This window comes from Pyrus communis, chromosome 16 (assembly GCF_963583255.1).
Source record: "Pyrus communis chromosome 16, drPyrComm1.1, whole genome shotgun sequence".
In the NCBI taxonomy this organism is placed as follows: Eukaryota; Viridiplantae; Streptophyta; class Magnoliopsida; order Rosales; family Rosaceae; genus Pyrus; species Pyrus communis.
In genome coordinates this window covers 12042653-12065040 of record NC_084818.1, presented here as the reverse complement: position 1 = coordinate 12065040, position 22388 = coordinate 12042653, and the positions used below count along the sequence as shown (strand labels likewise).

Genomic DNA, 22388 nt, shown 5'->3' with positions numbered 1-22388 from the left:
ACTTTTATATTTTCATCTAGTAAATTCTAAAATGAAAAAAAACCCCATTTTGCTTCCAATTCCATCTTCAGCTTTCTTCCCCTCCCAATAATGAAAAGCCCTAACTTTCTCTAAAGAGTAATGGGAAACTAAATTTTAAGATAAAATTTGCAAACTAATAAAAATTAGTAAAAAGTTAATTTTTTACAAACAAAAAATATTTGCAAACTAATAAAAGTTTGAAAAGCCCTCATTAATAAAAATTAGCACATTTACTAAGTAAAAAACTAATAATCAATTTCTACTCATAATATCGTTAAAAAAAAAAAAAAAAAAAAAAAAAGCCCATTTTCGTTCCAGAGAATCCAAGCGAAAGCAAAAAAGCATCACGATTAACTCAAAAGCCGAAAGGCCGGTGAGGAGGACGGCCATGGTGGCCACTGTCAATGCTCCTTATTTCCTTTTGACTGCTGATTACGGCTCCAAGCCCAACGCTCTCGACCCTGTAAGTTCCTTTTTCTTCCCGATCTTTAGAATTCAAACTTTGATCTTGTTACGAAAAGGGTAGCGAGAAAATGAAAAATTAATCTCTTGGTTCACAGTTTAATTTCTCAGGTCTGCAATTTAAGCTCATAAATTTTGGGGTCTTTCCATTTTACGTTCGATTTACAATTGTTAGTTGTAGAATGAATGTGGGTTGTGTAACTGGGCTAGTTGGGTATATTTTGTTTTCACTTTTTGCCGATTTTGTTCACGTCTTTTTGGCAAATTGATAATGTGAGTGAGATTTTGGGTAGTTTTCTCTGCTTGTGTAGTTACCACTCTGTAATTACAAATGTTTTGATATTTGATTGCTCAAGACACCCAATGCGATCTTTCTATCATTTAGATTTGATTGTTTACGAAAACGACAAAGTTGCGATTGTAAAAAGCTGGAGAAAATGTGATTTAGGAATGTTCTTGGACTGTTATGCTGTGTGGATTATTGAGCACTTCCTTTTTTCTTCCCTGAATGTAGAGCGGAGTATTTTTAATCAGTTAGGAATGATGTGTTTTGCGAAAATTGGTAGTTTAAGGTACCTTAGAGTACCTGTACCTAGTAACTCTACTTGCATGACCAATAAAAAGAACAAAAGCGAAAAAAACCTTTGTAAATCCTTGATTGCTGTTTTACCTGTACCTAGTTTAAGGTACCTTATATTATACATTGATCAACATGTATAAGTTTCATTACATTATATCTCCTTATGGTAATGTTATTTCATGTCTTTATTAGGTGTTTTGATTCACTTCTCACATATAAGTTCTAACATTCTTCCACATGAGAATGATCAAAACATCTAATGAAATAACTAACAAGTCACCACTGAGATAAAGAGTTGAAATAAATCTTTCAAACATACTCAAAGAAGCATTAGTTGAACCTTAGACAGTATAATATAATTTGCAGTACCATTTGTACTAAAATCACAGACTAATAGGATTCAAATGAGATCATGTGTGAGAATACACTTCTGAATAAGAGAATTCTTCATTACAAGCATTACTCCCACATTGCTTCAAAACATCCTATATATTCTGATTCCATTGTAGAAACAGCCCTTGTGGTTTGCTTTCTGCTTCTCCATGACACTGCACCCCCAGCCATTATAAAAATATATCCACTTGTGGACATTCTATCATCAATGCAGCCTCTCAAATCAGCATCACTATAATAGACAACTTCCAAGTTTTGGACTCGATGGTAACTTAATACATAGTCCTGTGTCTTTTTCAAATACCTCAGTACCTTTTTGCCTGCATTCCAGTGTGCAATACCAGGATTTGATTGAAACCTTCCTAGTACACTTAATGCAGACACTAAATCAGGTCTTGTGCATACTTGTGCATTCATGACACTGCCAACTAGAGATGCATACGACTTATCCTTCATAACTCGAATGTCATGTTGAGTTATGGGGCACTGTGAGAGAGAGAACTTATCTCCTTTACCAATGGGGACATCACCCGCACTGCAAGCTTCCATATTGAATCTCTTCAACACTCTCTCAATGTGGTTCTTCTGAGATAGCCCCAAGGTTCCATTCTGCCTATTCCTCATAATCTCAATACCCAAAACATAATGAGCCTCTCCCAAATCTTTCATATCAAAACCATTACATAGCATTTTCTTGGTTTCAATCATTAACTGCATATGAGAGCTTGCCAACAGTATATCATCCACATATAAAACCATGAAAATGAATTGAGATTTGTGTTGCTTCATGTAGATACAATTATCAATTTTGTTCTCCACAAAACCAAAGGATTGAAAACGTTTATACCACTGCCTCGAAGCCTGTTTTAAACCATAAATAGACTTATTTAGCTTGCACACCAGATGTTCTTTCCCCCTTTCAACAAATCCTGGGGGTTGTACCATATAAATGTCCTCATCAAGGCGACCATAAAGAAAGGCAATTTTAACATCCATTTGGTAAAGTTCCAAGTCAAAATGAGCTGTGAGTGCCATAATAACCCTAAAAGTCTTTGGTAGAACCTGGAGAAAACATTTTTGTGTAATCCAAGCCTTCCTTTTGTGTAAACCCTTTAGCTACAAGTCAGGCTTTAAGCCTTTCTATCTGCCATGAGCATCCCTCTTGGTTTTAAATACCCATTTGCATTGCCTTCTTAGTGTCTGAACCATCAACCAAAGTCCAAACATGATTACTTGCCATGGAAGCAAGTTCTTCTGACATTGCAACTTTCTACAAATCACTCTTAGAACTCTCCATGGCCTGTTTATAAGTCATTGGATCATCTTCATCACCAAGATCATACTCAACTTCTTGTAGATAACACAAATAATCATTTGGTATAGCAGACTTCCTGGTTCTCATCGATTTCCTTAATAAAGGGTTTCCATAGCACTAGCATTAAGAGAACCATGCCACACCCGAGAAAGGGGATCGAAACCCTAGTTATAAGGATGTAACTGCCCATCCTATCATGGTTGCAGTTACTTTCAGTTTTCCAACTCCTCATAACCGTTCTCTACATCATTTTGTACAAAACTCCTAGTTTTCTCACCTTATATTATACATTGATCAACATGTATAAGTTTCATTACATTATATCTCCTTATGGTAATGTTATTTCATGTCTTTATTAGGTGTTTTGATTCACTTATCGCATATAAGTTCTAACAAATGATACTCTATAAAATGTCAATCTCTTATGCCCAAAATTCAGGGTAGTTAACGACAAGGGTTTTCAGTGATCGTAGTACTTTAATCATATATGGATGCTTAACATGGGTATCCCACATGGTGCCTCCTGGTCTTCTCTTTCACCACTCGGTGAAGCCTGCTCAAGAAGGGATTTGACTGCTATACATGATATCCTAGAGAGTATCGGCTATAAAGACAATGGAATGACAAATGAGGTCCTATTTTTGTTTAATAAATGGAGAAATAATTATCTAATAAGTTGCGTTGTATATATTTAGCCTTCTCAATAGTTACGTTCCACTGCAGCTCTTGTTCCAAATGTGCACTAACCAAATGCTGGAATCATTAGATTCAAAGAAAAGGGAGGATTCTGCTTTTAAGCACAAGGACTTCAAACCACAATTGAGTGTTATTCACAGGTTAGGTTCTTATTATGATACTTGTGGGAAATTCTGAGTAGAGGTTTGATAAGAGTTGCTTTCCTGTTCATACCGATCATTACATTTTATCTTCTAATTCATGACAGGAAGATTTGAAGAAAGGAAATTGGTAGTTTAAGTTATCTTAGAGTATCTGAACCTAGAAACTCTACTTGCATGACCAGTAAAAAGAACAAAACTGAAAGAAAAAAAAAAAATTAGTAAATCCTTAATTGTTGCTTTCTCTGCATTATTGTTGCTGACAGTTCTATTTCACTTGCAGTTCATTGATTTTGGAACAATGGTGTCTCCAACAATTTTTGCCTGGTGTAGTTTGTCTTATCTCATGAGTGACAAGCCTCAGGAAGCTATAAACGATGCAATGCAAGCACAAGTAGTTTCCCCACTGTTTGATATCTGTTCCTAGTATATTCTGATTGTATTCGTTTATTTTATTTATTATAAACGATGTATTTTGACTCCATCTGTTTGATATCTTTTCCTAGTATATTCTGATTGTATTTTGTTTATTTTATTTATTATAAATTTTTAGGATGGCAATCCCAGAATATCCACCTTTGCCTGATGAAAAATAGTAGGGATGGGAAGAGTTATAGTACAAATCTGGCATTTACTCTTCCTGAATATATTAGGACTGGTAGGTAGATCGTGGAAAAAAGCGGCATTTATTATGATTTACTTGACAAACATCCTTTAAGGATGCAGTTCAGCAATTATTATACATTGCAGATCCCTTGTCTTGCAGGGAGAGTAACACCAGAAGGTGCAATATATAGGTTTGGACTCTCTTGATTGATCTTCTCAGCAGAAAGCGGATCCCCTCTAGCCATTTAAATGATTGTTCCAGTGGTGAACTGAACAAAAATAAAGAAAAAAATCATTTGTAGGAAAAGATAAATTAGGGAAACTCTTGTAAAGATCTAATGGTTACTCTTTTACCTACGATAAAATATAGTTTACTTTCAATTGTTATGAACTCTATGTGAGGATTTATCCTTCTTAGGATATGTAAACACAAATAAGTAAATTTATTCATCTGGTGGTTGATCATTTTGTACCAGGCCCTAGACCTGATTCGAGACAGAAACCTTCAGATGCTGACAGATTCTTGCTTGGAAGGACAGATTTCTAATGATAATGGTACTGAGTTGGCACGCTTGGCTTAACGATGTTTACAATCTGAACCCCGAGAGCAACCAAATCCAAAGTGATTAGTTGCTTCTTTGACTCCTCTTCAGAAAGAAACTGAGGTTAGTTCTTTCTTCTCTGTTTCTCTAATTAAGCATTCTATACCCAACTTTACCCGGGGAGCATAGTTTGATTGTTTACAATCTTCACACAATTGTTTCTAGATCTATATTTTGGGGCAGTCTTGTAATCAATATATTCATATGTTATCTTCTTTTCACCAAACTCAATCTGAGCTAATTGTGTAAGCTCATCGTATCTACCAATTCTTAATTTGTTAATACTGAACCTTTGTATCAAGCAGAAATATTTGAAAAAATGGGAAAGGGATATGACTCTCATTTGTTATTAGTGAGGACTTGAGAGAGTTACATTTTTGTTTAGTGCCTTCCATGGTGAATGATACTCTCTTATGGCCCGAAATTGAGGTTGGTTAATTACAAGGGTTTTCAGTGATACCGTACTCGTTGGGTGCCTATTAGAAGCACTCGGATCTGCAGCATCCTAGTAGTTTAATCATACATAGATGATTAACATGATGCTGGTAGCTGTATCCTGGACTTCCTTTAAGTTCTTTTTGCTTACCTCTGCAGGTTCTGCCTGTTTTGATGGAAATCCCACATGTTACCTTCTGGTCTTCTCTTTCACCACTCGGCGAAGCCTGCACAAGAAGGGATTTGACTGCTATACATGAGATCCTAGAGAGTATCGGCTATACAGATGATGGAATGAGAAATGAGGTTCTATATTCGTTTAATTAATGGAGAAAAATCTAATAAGTTGTGTTGTATACATATTTAGCCTTCTCAATTGTTTGGTTGTGTTACTGACATTTTCTCTGTTACGGTCCACTGCAGCTCTCTTTCCAAATGTGGACTGACCAAATGTAGGAATCATTAGACTCAAAGAAAAAGGGGATTCTGCTTTTAAGCTCAAGGACTTCAGAACCACAATTGAGTGTTATTCACAGGTTAAGTTCTTATTATGATACTCATGGGAAGTTCTGGGTAGAGCTTTGATAAGAGTTGCTTTCATGTTCATACTGATATCCAAATTTTACCTTCAATAGGATGTTCTTTATCTGACTTGTTAAAATAAATTACTACACACAGCTTCGCACGAAGTTTGTGTGGCATTACATCTTATCTTCTACTTCTTGATAGGAAGAAACAAAATTGGTAGTTCAAACAAAATTGGTAGTTTAAGGTAAGTTAAGAGTATCTAAACCTGGTAACTCTACTTGCATGACCAATAAAAAAGAACAAAACTGAAAGAAAAAAAATATTATCCTGAATTGCGGCTTTCTCTGCATTTGTTATTGTTACCGACAGTGTTATTTTGCTTGCAGTTCATTGATGTTGGAATAATGGTTTCTCCAACAATTTTTGCGCAGCGTAGTTTGTCTTATCTCATGAGTGACAAGCCTCACAAAGCTATAAACGATGCAATGCAAGCACAAGTAGTTTCCCCACTTTGGCACATTGCATGTTATCTTCAGGCTGTTTCCCATTCAGCCCTTGGAATGGACATTGAAGCTCAAGCTGGACTTAAGGAGGGTACTACGCTTAAATCCAAAAGGAGTAAAGCAGTTGGACAAAAGTGAAAATCTAGTCCGGTCGACCAGGTGCCCAGTTTTCCACTTCATTCGGTTTGGCTCTCAGCATATATAGGCGTCGATCGCTCGTAAGGTTTAAAACCACTGGAGCCAAAGCTTCATCATTTCCATGGTATTAGATTTTGGTCATTTTCCTGTAGTATATATTGTATTTGATTTGATTTCTTGTGTGTCAATTCGCGTATATGAATTCCTTCGACAAAATGGAAAGAAAAAATAGAAAGTTGTTAAAAACAGTGGTAGCCTGGTAGGGAGGAAATCGTTCAGAAGCTTTATAATTTGTGTACAGAAAGCATATAGGATTCCTACTTGGATAAATAAATAAATAAATAATAATAATAATAATAATAATTAACGTCGTTTGGTTGTTGTTAGACACAGATATAAATTACTACTTGGATACAAATAAAAAATAAAAAGTCAACCCTTCGAACTAAAATTTACGACGAACAAAACAATCATATGCAGTCCATAATTAACTCACTTTCTTTGGTAAATATCATGATTCTAAACATAATCTGTAGAATGGTCTTGATAAAGTAAACATAAACATAAACATCTTACAAACAACTAACATTAACAAAACATCTGCCAAAGAGATTTAGTAGTAAAGTTCTTTATTGTGACAACTCAATACTTGAAAATTTAAAACATATAAGGCCATGAAGCTCTTCTAGTGAAGTGAGCCCTTTTGTGCCATCTCAGAAGACGCTGAAAATAAAAATAAACAAGCACACGTAATTAAGTTCTAAAGAAGACAGCCAAATCAATCAGAAAAACTTTACAAATAGATGCATGCATATCGCTAATTTAAGAAAGAAAAGTAAAATCACATTTACGTACCATTGCTTAATTGAAGTGCCGCTTGATCAAAATCACCTTCACATAAAGCCAATCATTCAAGACATTCAAGAACCTAATGTACGAGTATCTCCATTGCCTGATGAAAATCAGATTGCCACAAACTCCCCAAAATCCAACAATAAAACCAAGCGCCATGCTGACGTAAAATCCCCATGTTATCAGCTCATCCTTTTCTTCTTCATTGCTTGAGATCACGGTTTCCTGTTGATCATCACACATATTTTGAAGTGGAGGTCCGCACAGTTGAGGATTTCCAGCATAATTGGAGGGATCAAAACTTTGGAGCTGAGTACCTGTTGGAATTTTGCCAATAAAATTGTTGTATGACAAGTCCAAGACACTAAGACGATCTATCCGAGCAAGGCTTGTTGGAATTCTGCCATCTATCTGGTTTCTTGACAAATCCAGGATCTCCAATGCTTGCAACTTTCCAATCTTTGCAGGTAGCTCACCTGTCAATCCGTTTATCGACAAGTTTAAAGAAATTAACCCAACAAGATATGTGATTTCAATTGGAATCTCCCCCGTTAACCTATTGCTTGAGAAATCAATTCTCTTCACGAGTCCCAAAGTGTTTTTGTACGAGTACATTCTTCCCTTCCATATAAATGTTGCATCATCCTCATAATAAACAAGATAATTAAGTATTACGAATTGATGTTGAAGGATCGGAGATGAATTTCGTATCTGTGCCAGAGTAGTCAAATTGCTGAGGCATTTTGGTATTGCTCCAGAGATGTTGTTCACAGACACATCCAAGTTTTGAATTTTTGTTAGACGGCATAGTTCAGACGGCATGCTTCCGTTGAAGTTATTAGAGGAAAGCATCAAGATAACCAAATTCTGAAGGCTAACCCCTAACCATTTTGGTATGGGGCCTGATAATTGATTGTTTCCAACATCAATCACTTTTAAACTGGTGCAATTCTTGAAGGATGAAGGCAACTCTCCAACAAATTTGTTGCTTCTTAGTTTCAATGTTTCCATGCGATACAGTGAGCCTACTGCGGATGGAATTTTTCCTGAAAATGCATTGTAGCTCAAATCAAGCATGACTAGATGGTCAAAATATGTCAAGCATTCTGGAAGCTCTCCAGAGAGATTGTTGCTTGAGAGATTAAGAAACATTAACCTCCTGTATGCATCACGAGTCATACCCCAAAACCAGCTTGGAAGGATATCCACAATTCCAGCATCAGAAATATCGAGGTATGAATACTCATTTTGAGTTTGAAGCCATTTTGGAAAATACGGACCCATTTTGCAAGAGCTCAAAATTATATTGTCCAATTGAAAGGGTGGAGCCCAATTAGAATTGAAGCATAAAGCTAGTGAAGTAGAGGACAAATCCAAATATGTTAATCTAGAGAGATTCGAGAAGTGGCTTTCCGAAACCACACCTTCCAGAGCATTGGTACTCAAGTCCATGTACTCCAGATTAGACAGTTGCCCAATACTTTCCGAAACCACACCTTCGAGAGCATTCATACCCAAGTCCATATGATGTAGATTAGACAATTGCCCAATACTTTCAGGTATTGTTCCACTCAATTGATTTCTAGTGAGACTTAAACGTTTCAACGATGAAAAGTTTGTGAGATCAGGAATTGATCCAGAAAGATGATTGTTATAGAGGTACAGAGACTCTAATGAGTTTTGAACACACGTAGACAACATTTGAACAAACTTGGAAAACAGTCCACTCAGACTAGTATTGCCTAGGTACAGTTCTTGCAAACTGCATAAGCTGGAAAAAGAATGCGGATTCACCGCGTCAAATTTGTTCAGAGAGAGAGACAAATAGACAAGAGAGGTCAAGTTTTCAAGGACACTGGGAATTAAACCAGTTAAATTGTTGTTAAAGAGGTCAAGATGGACAAGGCTGGCATTGTAGTTAGACAACCATAAATATATTGAAGGAGAAGTGCATTGGTTGTCAAAGAGGTCAACATGAGCAAGAGATTTTGAAGAATTTATGTTAAAAAGAGTACTGGAATGGATTACAGGAGAAGGAAGACCACACCCCTGTAACGTCAAGTTTGTAAGTTTAGGGAGCTTACTAACTGTTTCCAGCCAGTCATGAACATTACTGAGATTGGTGCGACTCAGATCCAAATATGTTAAAGAAGAAAGACGAGGGAGCCACGAATTCAGATTTTCTGCATTGTTAAAGACATTCCATCCGAGATCAAGATATTGCAAGTGGGTAAGATTTCCAACTTGGCTTGGAAATCGACCACCAAAATAAGCATCAGAGAGATCGAGGTGTCTTAAATTGGAAAGAGAACCAATGAAATATGGAAGTCGGGTCCCATTGAAGTTGATGGAAGAAAGGTCCAAATATTTCAAATGCTGCAACTCAAGTAGTTTGGGACTCATCATCTTACCTTGCAAAAAGTAATTGATGTACCACGTGTCTCCTTTCTGTTGATGTGAGTAAGATTCATTCAAAGAATACCACCCAAGATGAAGTTGAGTAACATGGTTGGTTCGGTTGCTGCAGTGGACGCCGACCCATTTGCAACAATCCTGCTTGTGTTCTTCTCTTACCCACGAAGAGAGGAGATGGTAGTGATCCACGAGGCCGTGTTTGAAAGCAAGGAGTGCTTCTCTTTCCCTCTCAAAGCACCTCACCACTCCTTCTGAAGAAATATTTTTGAATCCAAGGGAAAGAGAAGGGTTGACAGCACATTGCAGTAAAGTGAACACCACAATTAAAGCACGAAAGAGTTTGTTCAAGCACCTGATTCTGATTCTGTCACCCTCCATCTTAATTCAACTAAATAAAGCAAGAGACAATTGAAGCACGAAAGAGTTTCTTTAGGATTTTGATTTTGGAGCAAAAGGAAAGCTGCAAGTGTAGTTCAAAATGAACGAAGAAAAGTAAAAGCAAAATATCCAATAATTGCGATAATATTTATACAATGGAATATGCCATTTTATCTCAAACACTAAAGAAAGGTAGGCCTACAAGTAGCTAAGTAGAGGCAATGCAATAGGTGACCAAAATATAGCCACATCTTTATTCAAGAATTAAAGTTGCCTCAGTTCAAAAAAAAAGTTTCTTACAAATAACAGTACAAGGTCCTAACCCGGCCTTCAAAAGATAATAAAAAGAGTTTTAAAATTTTGAATCTTAACTACAAGCAATCTAATAATTTTATTCAATAATTAAGGCCAAAAATATTATAAAAATATTAACAAGAACACAAATTAGTTTTCTTCTTTTTCTTCTCTCTCTCCTCCCTTTTCCTCTTCAGTCTTCACCCCCTCTTTTCTTTTCACCAATCCCTTCTGTTTTACCCGTGCCTCATCTATCCAACAAGATCCTCTCCAGATCCTTTTGGTGAGGATCTAGGAATTCATAGATCGTATTCGTTCATCGTAAATCGTACAAATTTTTCTTTTAAATTCTCCCCTCGCTTCGTTTTCACTGGAAAAGGATCCTCCTTTTCTTGGGGATCCTAGAGATTCCGCGATCGTGATCATTCATCATACATCTTGCGGTCAATTTTCATTACGTACTATTTGTATTTAATTTTAAATTTTAAATTTTGAAATGATTTTTGACCGCACGATATACGATGAACGGTTATGATCGCGAAATCCCTAGAATCCCCAAGAAAAGGATCCGACGAAGATTCTTTTCCCTTTTCACCCTTCACAACCTCTATATATCTTAATTATTTTTTATGAAATTTTCTGTAATTTTTGTAAAGAAAGCATACACGATTGTCGATGTATTATTTCTGATGAAATAAATAATAATTAGTTTGTTAAACATCATGGCATCGTTGTTGACTTAGATATAAATTACTGCTTGGATTAAAATAAAAAATAAAAAGTTAACCCTTAGTAAATTTGACATGATTTTGCACAGGAGTGCAACCAATCCTTTAAACTAAAATCTACGACTAACAAAACAATCTTTGACATGCTATATTTGGGTGGGGAATTTTCAAGCCATGAGATTGAAAGCCAAATTGAAAAGAAAATATTACAAAATGAGAAAATTCTTCAATAATACGTAGAACTGAATGATATATAATGAATGAAGAAACGTAAAATAAAAAATCCAATAGTCGTGAAAATCTTTATACAATAGAATATCCAACAGTTCTCCTTCTCAATTCATATGCCATTAATCTCAAACACGTTACAAAGAAAGGTAGGCCTACAAGTAAAAATCAGAGGCAATGCAATAGGTGACCAAAACATAGCCTGATAAAGTACATCAAGTACCAAGGGCATCTCCACCATCACTCTTGAGGACTCTTTCAAGGGCTTCAATGGAATATTCGGATCCCTAAATGAATATTGTGGCCGTTGATGAAAACATGAAAAAAAAGAAAAAATTATCTCTACCGTTGGTTTCCCAACGGTTAAAAATATGGAAAATGTCACAAGTGTGGTATAGGGTCAACGATTGACGTTGTTTCAGTCTGGCGGTGAAAGAAGCTGATGTGCAACATTATCATGCAGGTCAGGCTTGTTTCCCACTCAAAATCTACATTGGTGCCCATTTTTTGAGGATTTCTTTGAAGTATCCTATGAGTCTCTATACGTTGGGATACTTAGAGGACCTCTATTCCGCCAATTGGAAGCCCTTTGTCCCTATATTTAGAGGCTACAGGGTTGTGGGCACTCCATTTAAGGTTCCCGTTGGAGATGCTGGCTATACAATAATTCCACTAGACACCATAATTGATAAACTGAAAGTTTTTGATGCACCAGATATGAGATATAGGTGACTTTACCTAATTTGCTTTCCACCAATCTACTTTTTTTTTCGATTCACCAAGGTATGGAAATCCTAGTGTAAAGGACTTTGAAGCACTACCTTCCCTCAAGTTGAACCATGTTCATTAGAGTCGAATTAAGATTACAATGATTCCACTAGACAGCATGAATTATAAAATGAGACTTTTTGATGCACCAGATACAGGTGACTCTTTACCAAACTTTGAAATAATATAATTATGCCCACCCGCTAAGTTTTGATAAACTATACTTACTTTATAGTAATTCTACCATAACCATATCACTTGTATACGTGGGACAATAATTTCACTAATTTTATCAAAACCGCAATTTTCAAAAGTGGTTATCTTTTTAAGTGAACCATTGAATCTGGGATGAAAGTTAATCTCTTTAAAAGCGAGGCACTCAACACATGCTTCAGTAGCTAGGATGTTATGGTAAAAAAGATCAATATTATTTGAACTAGTGCTGACACTAGAATCATACTTTTCATGTCCATCTTAGGGCTAGAGTTTGGGGGCTACATCTAGCTTTTTTCATTCGAGCAATATTCTAATCTAAACTAAACTATGGGGGAGGGAGGGGGATTCAAACTTTGGGTGTAAGTTCAAGTGAGGCAAACTGCTACAGCCAACTTGCTACACTCGGATATGTTGGGGGCGACAAATGGCTCAAGGTAGGGACATTTGTCAGATTGTGATTTAATCCGACCGTGTCTAGTTGTTTTCCTTACCAAAAGGGGTGATCCAATGGACACTCGAAAATTGTCTCTGGGCACCCAAGAATGGTTTATGAACAACTAAGAATTTGTCTTTATAGTTGGGTGTCCACAGAATCACCATTGTGCATAAGAATATAGGTGAGTCCTTACCCATTTGAAGCACTTTGTTCCTATATTTAGAGGCTATAGGACTACGGAGACACGGATGGTGGCTTTATGGGTAAGTCTTTACCTAATTTGTTTTCCACTAAACTACTTTTTTTTCGATTCATCAAGGTATTTGAATCCTAGTGTAAAGTACTTTGAAGCACTACCTTCCTTCAAGTTCAACCACGTTCATTAGAATCAAATTTAGACCAAGAAAGCAAAATAATCCCACTTGATAAACTACATCAAGTACTAAACTTAGAATTTTGACAAAAGTCATAATTTATAAATCAATATGCACCAATTTTCTTGTTTGTATCATAAACAAAGAAATTTAGAAATTCCGCATGAAAAAAAAAAATTGGAATTTAGGACCTCTAATTCCCAAATTAAATTTCATGTAAATAGATGTCATTTTTAAATTTCTTTGAGTAGGAGTTTAAAAGTAAAATAAAATAAATTTCGTAATTAAATTTCATTGTTCTTTTATGTTAATCAAACAAGAAAATTCACATTTGAAAAAAGAAAAACAAGAAAATTTCCAAATTCTAGAAAATATAATTCTGTCATTTTGAAATTTCTTAGTAATATTAAATTTCTTCATCCAACAGAGTGTAAGACATACAATAATTCCACTAGACAACATGATTGATAAAATGAGAATTTTTGATGCACCAGACACATCATATAGGTGAGCCTTTACCAAATTTACTTTCCACCTCATTTACTGTTTTTTCTAGTTTGCCGTATATAATTTAGAAATAGTATAATTATGCCTGTACACTGTTGAATTATGCCCACACTAGTTTTGATAAAATATAATTACTTTACAATAATTCTACAAAGACCATATCACTGATATATATTATATTGAAGTGGGCATTTTTAATGGGATCAGGATCCTCTCTTGAGCTAAGGATGATGATCCTCCTGAGCAAGCTCATCAGGCCGTTCAAATTTTATCCAACAGTTACCATTATTATGACTTTTAAAAAACCCCTGTTTGTAGCCGTTGGATAAAATTTGAAAGGTCCGATGAACTTGCTCAAGAGGATACTCACCCTTAACACAGGAGAGGATCCTGATCCTTTTTAATGAACTATTGAATAGATGAAAGTTAATCTCTTTAAAAGTACCGCACTCATATCACGCTTGAGTAAGTGGGATCTTATGGTGCTTACAGCAGAATCATAATTTTCAAATCATGAGGGTTAAGTTTGGGAACTGGAGCCGCAAGGGAAAGAAACATGGCAGCAGATGGCTTCCCTTGGTCTGGGTTTGCATTTGAGCATGCATGCACACTTGACACCCTGCAACAGTATTAATTTGATGTCCTAGCAGATGACTGGTCCGATGTCAAGATATCAGTACCGCACCTCCAGCAAAGATACTTCCTTTCTGGAATAAAATTGCTGACATAAATTTCAATTGATCAATTCATTACATCCATTCTAATATTACAAATTCCACCGATCCCTTTTGAAGAATCAAGGTGAATAACCCATTCTAATGAAAACATTACATCCATTCCAATTGCTCAAATCGTCAATGAAATCCCCCTTTTTCTATATAATGGCGTCGGATTAAAAATTTCTACTAGCAATCAGAGTCTATGCTAGCGGTAGGATTACATAACTGCTTCTTTTCTGCCTTTACCTCGAAATAACTCCTCTGTTATTCCACAGTCTGAACTGTTTCTTTGCTGCCATTAGCTCGAAATGACTCCTTTGTTATTCCATAGTAGACTGGTTCTTCGCCTACAAAGGTAATGAAATTCCAGCCAAAAGCAGACCCACCGACAATATATGTCCCTTGAGTCTGACCATCTTCAGCCTGCTGCTTCTCGCTGGATACACCTGTTGGAAACTTATTTTCTGATGGTTTTACAAAAGCCCTTGTATCTTGGGGCTTTTCACCTGGCACATTCTTACTTCTTGTTGCTGAAACTGTTTCTGCCGTCATCTGTTTGCATAGTTCCATCAGAAGTTTAACGTCTGACATTTGCAACATACATTACCATTAGCACATCTAATGATCAATCCATTAAAAGCAACATCTCATGCGATTGGCTCCATCACAAAAATGCCTTGAACTCTAAAGTGTCTAAAGGAATCTAAAAACCGGAGCAAAGGCATATATGGTGCTCAAGAAACTCAGGACAAAACCACATGTCGACATTAGAAGATGAGTGAGACATATGTCTCCTAGTAAAGAAGGCAAAAGGCCAACTGAATGCTACTAACAATATTCTAGGATTGGGTGGCCAACAATAAAACTATCCCAAACTGAGTTCAAGGGTGAAACTCAATATAATCATCCACACGAAAGATTACTAAGCCAAGTTAGCACATGTATGAAAGTCAGATGTCATAACCACCGCAATAACAAACCACTTGCGTTAAGATTACCAAATCAGGTCAGCTTTATCATACAAATCAAGGGATAACTGTATGTCACTGTGTGAAAAGAAAAAATGAAAACAAAATCTTGATGAGCTTACATTCTTGAATTTCTTCAGATGACTTGCAGGTTCGAAAGTCAGGGGTCCGGAGAACCTTCAAGATGACAAAAAAGCAAATTGTTACACTCTCCATACTTCATATAACGTAGCACACAAAGGAAGCCAGTAGCAGAGCAACTAAGAGACAAGGGTAGTCATGGGCCCATCCTGCATTTTTTTTTCGTCTCAAGTATAGGGATATAGCAGCTACTTAGTGAAGTATTAGTTCAAGAAGAACATAGAATGCCAGAAAATATTGGTAACCCTCAATGAATCTCAGAAACGTGTGAATTGTATCTAATATATGTATTAGTTACATCAGGAGTATCCTAAGCTATCTATCATCTTCTTCTTCTTGATTACTTCAAGTTCATCTTAGGGTAACTTAGGGTGAAGAAGAACTAAACATCTAGTCCACCATTTTCCCCATCTTTTCCCTTTTTTTTCTTGGTTTGAACTTCTAGTCCACAATTGTAATCTACTTCTATCTTAGCCTATATATCAATCTATGATGCATAATTTCTCTCCATATATGAGTTGGAAAGAGAAAAAAAATATAAATATAATCAATTTATGCGGTTCTTTGCTGTATTTTAGATGTCAAAATGTAGGATTTAGAGAAATTACTTGAGAGTGATTACATCCACATCCATGTTGGACTAACAACCTAATGCACTTTAAAGCAGTCATGATCTTCTAAATTCTAGGCATCGAATACAGATTACATACCAATACAACATGCTTAACACATTACACTTTGCCTGCAGCCTAAGACAATCGAGCAATATCGGTAATGTTAGCAGATAAACACTAATATTGACAGTTTCACTTGACACAAATTAGAAACACCTCAATTCACTTAGAACCATAAATTACTTGCCTTCATTTTCGCTATATCCTAACAATGGTTACTAATAGTTCGAGTATTAAACGTTCTGCAACGAAAAATATGAAACACCTCATACTAATAACATTTCCATCAAAATCATTATTTAAACAAACTTTTCACTGCGGAGCTACTAAGGGCACCTAAAATGTAAGTACAAGGCAGAAGAATACAAAGATTGCACATTTATTTAATCTTTTTAGAGAAAAATGAAATCTTTAGAAATGTTAAAGACGTGCAGATTGTGAATTCAAACAAACCCGAATACACAATTCAACAAAAAGAAAACCTAGATCACAAAAACATTAAAAATTTACAAGAAATTCAAATCAAGATGCAAAATTTGGGAGATGGGTTTTTAACTGTACCTCGAGAAAATGAGGACGGACCTCTTTGAGGACGGCGCGAACCTTGTAGAGGGTAGATGAGTTGGAGAAATGGGCATCATTTTCGAGAGGTCTCTTCTTCGTCTTGGAAGGAAGAGAAGACGGCGGAGGTTCTGGAGGGAGGACTTCGGCGGAGCTCGGAGGGGTTGTGAGAATTTCGGTGGCTGTGGACTCCGCTGGGTTTGGTTCTTCCATTGGTTCCTTGATGGTGTTTGTCTGCGGGAGTAGAGCGGACTGTTGCCTTTGTGATTGCAGGAAGCGAGGTGCTTGTGGTGTGTTTGGCTATCAGTGTAAGCTTAAATGCTTTACATAGAAAAAGTTAGGCATTATATCCAAAACGGTTCCTCGTATTGATAAAAATTTTTATTTTGATTCTTAAGATTTAAAATTGATAAAATTGGTTTCTAAGATTGTTTAACATCAATCATTTTGATCATTATGTGAGAAATCTTCATTTAATTGATGGTATTTTTATCAAATCAACCATTCTATTGAATTGGTGGTTTTTTCAATTTAACAAAGATTGTTCATAAAATGACTAAAATAATTGACGGTGGACAATCTCAGGGACCATTTTTATGGATTTTAAATCTCAAGGACAAAAGTGGAGAGTTATTTCAATCTTAAAGATCATTTTAGTTAAAAAGTCAACAAAAAAAAGTTTGAGAACTTGCAGAGCACGAATAGATCAGTGTTGTGGCGCTACTAGACTTATGTGTTTGGCTTCAGTGAAAGTTAAGGTGTTTATAATACAAAAATATGTAAATTTTTGTCAACATAAGGTTTTGTACTAAGACCACCTCCAATAGTTGAGTTCAAACTCACTGTTCAAGTTTTAACTTTGCCCAAAGCTGCTCTAATCATTAGGCCAAAAAACATTTTGGGTTAAAACTTATTTTTGGGCCAAACTTAACCTAGAAAATGAGCCAAGGTAGTGGTTGGGATCGAGTTGCTGACGTTGTTGACCACTTGTAGGAAGACCAACAACTTTTTCTTTTTTTTTACCGAAGAGCCCACGTGGTTTGACCATTGGTTAAATTCAATTTTGTTTTAAATAAATCAAATTTATAAATACATTAAATTCAATGGTTGAGATCTAATATGAGCCAATCTAACGGTAAAATGAAGATCTAACAATGCAAAATTAAATCCAAATAGCTAAAAAAATTAAAAAAATTTAATCAAAACTTCCCCAAAAACTCTATAATTACCTATGTATTTGTTCAAATACCCACACTAAATTCACTTTCATCAAACATTTTTTCTCCCTTTTTTCTTTCTACTCTCCTATGTATCTGTGTTTAAAAATGAGGTGGGTTGTGTGGTTTTCTATGTTCTTTCATGTGGTGTATATGTGTAGAATGAGGTAGGTTTAATGATTTTTTTTTTAAATTACCGAAAAAGAAATTAAGCTAAAATCATTTATTAATAATTTTAGACTAAAACTTTAAGCCAAAACTATTGGAAGAAAAAAAAAATGTTTTTGAGTTTGAACCTAAAATTTTATGAGCTAAAAATTTAAATTTTAACCCAAATCATTAGAGTTGGTCTAATTGGCACACTGATATACAAGTGTCATGTACCAATGCATGTTTATAATATAAAGATATGGCACCCACTTGTAACTCTTTGTTCATTAATGAAATTATGCTATCGTTTCTGTTAAAATACACACACACACACACACCATTGTGAAATTTATGTTTACATAATATTGTACTAATTAATGGCACATTGCTATATTAGTGTCATGTAAGTGCTCTCTACTTTCATGAATAATTGTTATAACTACAAACCAAATGGTACATTTTGATATTTTACTAGAAGGGTTGATTACAAATTTTGTCCTTCAACTCTTTGAGAGTTTTACTTTTAAGTTGGTCCTTAAGAGCAACTCCAGCGTGGGAGCTCTCCCCCTAGGCTATTCACTATTCAATCCACCTAGTGAACAGTAATTGCCCTTAATGAACAGTAACTGCCTTTTGCATCTCCACTGTTGCACTTGAATAGCCCTGACAATAGGTAATAAAATAATAGTAATTTTTATTTAAAAAATAATAGTATTTTTTTATTTATAAATAATAGTATTTTTTTCACAAAACTTGTCTTAACCGTTGCATCTCCACCGTTGATTTCATTTGCTGCTGCTGCCTTTGTCTCTGCCGAAGTTGGTCGACGGAACCCTTTTGTCCTCCCTCACCAGCTTCCTCCGCCAAGCATGCATCAAATCTCACCCCAATTCCTCCCACCCTCTGTAGTGCCGAGCTATGGAGCTCTGCTTCAATGTGGCTCTGGAACGGTTATCCACTGCCCAAAACATGAGTCCCGGCATGGAGCCCCTCATCTCTAATGCTCTCATGACCGCCTTGAAGTGAGCTCAGGCTCACCAGCGCCGTGGCTGCCCCGAATAGCAGCACCAACCTCCGTGGCCCTCAAAAAGCGTGGAGACGTCATCCTGACGTCAGCCCAAGTCAGATTGCCTTCGGCCGCTTGGGCCGGCACGAATCGACGGGCCTGGCACTCGAGCCTGCTCGAGCTCCCTCGCCAGCCAACGCTGGACTTCCTCCCTCGGGTAATCCAGCCCTGTTCCGGAGCCCGTCCCTCGAGCAGGAGCTCCCGCTGGAGCCGCTCTAAACCTATGCATGTATATATACATATACATATACATAGATATATGTGTGTGTGTGTGTGTGTGTGTGTGTGTGTGTGTGTGTGTGTAGTGAAGACAATTAGTGACGTCAATCACAAAAATTGATAAAAAAAAATATCACGGACAATAGACTTAAGGAACGAGAACAACCTCAGCCATGTTCAGTGATAGAGCAACTTGAGGACTAGAATGGGCATGAGTCCTTGGAATTTTTTAAAAATTGGAACACCAATTAGTAAATTGACCTTTTAATAATTACCACCCACCCTCCAACAATCTCTAACCATCCTTGGTGTCTCACGCAAGGACTAGTCACTCCAATTTTATTCTAATATATTGGACCTGTATCTTCTCTCATTTTTCTATATTTTTTATTCATCTATTTATTTTTAGACTCGTGAAACCAAAAATAGAATAGAAATAAACTTTTTTAGACTCATAAAAACAAAATCAAATTTTTTTCTCTCGCTTCTTACACAAACACACACACGCAACGGAAAATATTTTCTCTGCCTATCCTTGTATTTTCTATGTGCGTTTAATTCTTTTATATGATGTCACTTAGTATTACGGTGTAGTGATATTCTTCTTCATTTGTAAGTGAGAGGTCTTAAGTTCGATTCTCGCTAAAGATAAATTTGAACTACATTATTGTTAGCCCATTGTGAGGCTAAACCCACACTCTTCCCTTTAATATAGATAATATTATTTTTTCAAAAGAAAAAAAAAATCTTTTATATGATATTTCGGTCAAATGGATGGATTACGCCCTTCCATTCCATTTCCCCCATTATCTAGTGCCCTATCTTACCGTTCCTACAAAAAAGCTCAATAACAATTTATGATTTTGCAATGGGTCCCTTTTTAGAAGAGGTTACCACTGATTTATACAACCACCATGTACATAACTTTTAAACACACTTTACAACTTTCATCGTACTGGTGCTCTCGTTATTGTTGTACTCATTAGACACATTTTTAAATTTTGAAGACTGCTTGAGATGAAAAACATTGAGGACCCAAATTTCGCAACCCTAAAAGAGGAATTTTCTTTAACTCCACGACTAATATCTTTTAGCACAAAATTTAGCACTAGTTTGAGGTGCCACATGATAAAAAAATTTATCTCGTTATAGAGGAATGGTAAAACTATAAAGGATAATATTGTAACTATACTATCTAGAGATATTATTTAGTGGTTAAGATTTCTGTTTGATAGTTACTTTCTGTTTGTCTAGAGGTTACAATATACTTGTATATAAATACTCAAAGTGTAAGATTATTTTCTAATGAAATGAAATTTTTTTTTATCTAATATGGTATCACCCGCCTACCTGTCTCACAACTTTTCTTTCTTCGATCCCAACTGTTGCACTTCCTTATGTGATCATCTTCTTTAATTTCTTGATCGCATTGCGATCTTCATCTCTGATTTCTTGATCATTGTTCATGTTCTTTGATCCTCCTTCATCATTCTCTGTCAATGGCGACCTCTGCATCTCCTTTGTTGGAATCGATTTCTCCAGTTCATCCTCTTCTGACTGCACCTTCAAACCCTAATTCTTCCGTTTCTTCCTCTATTACGATCCAAAACATTGGATCCATGGTGCCAATCAAGCTCACCACCATAAATTACTTGACCTAGAGTGCTCTCTTTGCTCCAATTTTTCGCCGGTATAATTTGACTGGTCTCATTGATGGATCCATGGCGGCACCGCCTCGGTTCACTCTCGATTCTTCAGGCAATCGCATCCTCAATCCTGCTTATGTTTCTTGGTATGAGAATGATCAGAATATTCTCATTTGGATCAACTCTATGTTCTCTAAATCTCTCATTCCTTATATTGTCAGTGTGAATTTGGCTCGTGAACTTTGGACCAAATTGGAATCAAGACTTGCCACAGCTTCTCAATCTCACATTCATAAGCTTCGATCTCGCCTTCGTAATCTTACCAAAGGTGAATCCACTGCTGCTCATTATCTTCAGCAAATTGAGGCTATTGCTGATGTCCTTGCTAGTGTTGGTTCTCCGATTGAAGACTCTGATTTGATCTTGGTCACTTTTCATGATCTTCCTCCTGAGTATGATTCGTTTGTTGATGCTATTCAATTTCGCCTTTGATCCAGCAAAATTGATGAATTACATGGTCTGCTTTTTAGCAAAGAGATACAGTTGGCCAATCGCAAGAAAAGTGGATATGCTTTATCATCGTTTCAGGCTCTACAAACCTCTGCTGGTATTCTTCCACTTCGTACATCAAATCCTAACTCTCAGGCATTTGTTGCTCAGTCTTCTACCTTTTCTCATCAAGGTCGTGGACTAGATCGTAATCACAATTGTGGCTCTCCTAGATTTTTTAACAATCAGAGGTCAAGTAATTTCAATTGCTTCAACAATAATAATCAGCGTTCTAATCGTGGAGGTCAAAATACTTTCTCTTACAACATGAAGAACTCTTGTCAAATCTGTCATCAGTTTGATCATGAGGCTTGTGGTTGTCCCCATCGCATGAATCCGACCTATGGTGGGAAATCTTCTCATTCAGCAATGGTGGCAAACTCATCTTCCTCCACTCCTACTTGGATTGTGGACTCTGGAGCCACCTCACACATGACCAATTCTTATGCTAATCTGCAAAACCCTGAAGCCTACACTGGTCCTGAACAAGTGTACATTGGTGATGGCAAAGGTTTGCCCATCACTCATCTGATTCTACTGTTTTGCATACTCCCAATAATGTGTTTAATCTAAATAAAGTCTTATATGTTCTTGATTTAAAACACAATCTTTTATCTGCAAATCAGTTTCTGATTAACAATCATTGCTCATTGCATCTTCATCCTTTTTACTTCACTGTGAAGGATCTTTCTTCGGGGAAGATGCATTTTAAAGGACCTGTTCAACATGGTTTCTATCCATTTCTTTTCTCATCATCACCAACTGGTTCTCCTAACGCTCTTACAACCTCTGTGAAAGCCTCATGAGATCTCTGTCACAGTAGATTGGGTCACCCCTCTGTGAAGATTGTCAATAAACTAATA

General features: G+C 36.3%; 2 protein-coding genes and 1 pseudogene across 2 annotated transcripts; 1 reads left to right on the top strand and 2 right to left on the bottom strand.

The window, feature by feature from the left end:
* Window positions 1–320: 320 nt before the first annotated feature.
* On the top strand, window positions 321–6667 carry LOC137719532 (serine/threonine-protein kinase BSK3-like; annotated as a pseudogene).
* A 100-nt stretch (window positions 6668–6767) lies between these two features.
* LOC137719529 (receptor-like protein EIX1) lies at window positions 6768–10254 on the bottom strand. The gene is made up of 2 exons (XM_068458572.1): window positions 7275–10254; window positions 6768–7142 (listed from the first exon to the last, which is right to left on the bottom strand). Exon 1 carries the CDS (start codon window positions 10062–10064, stop codon window positions 7281–7283), a length of 2784 nt encoding a protein of 927 aa, XP_068314673.1. The 5' UTR covers window positions 10065–10254; the 3' UTR covers window positions 6768–7142; window positions 7275–7280.
* Window positions 10255–14318: 4064 nt separating this feature from the next.
* Window positions 14319–16953, bottom strand: LOC137720866 (uncharacterized). Its single transcript, XM_068459978.1, has 3 exons — window positions 16679–16953; window positions 15425–15479; window positions 14319–14918 (listed from the first exon to the last, which is right to left on the bottom strand). The coding sequence occupies exons 1-3, from the start codon at window positions 16889–16891 to the stop codon at window positions 14599–14601; spliced, it is 588 nt and encodes a 195-aa protein (XP_068316079.1). The 5' UTR covers window positions 16892–16953; the 3' UTR covers window positions 14319–14598.
* Window positions 16954–22388: the final 5435 nt, after the last annotated feature.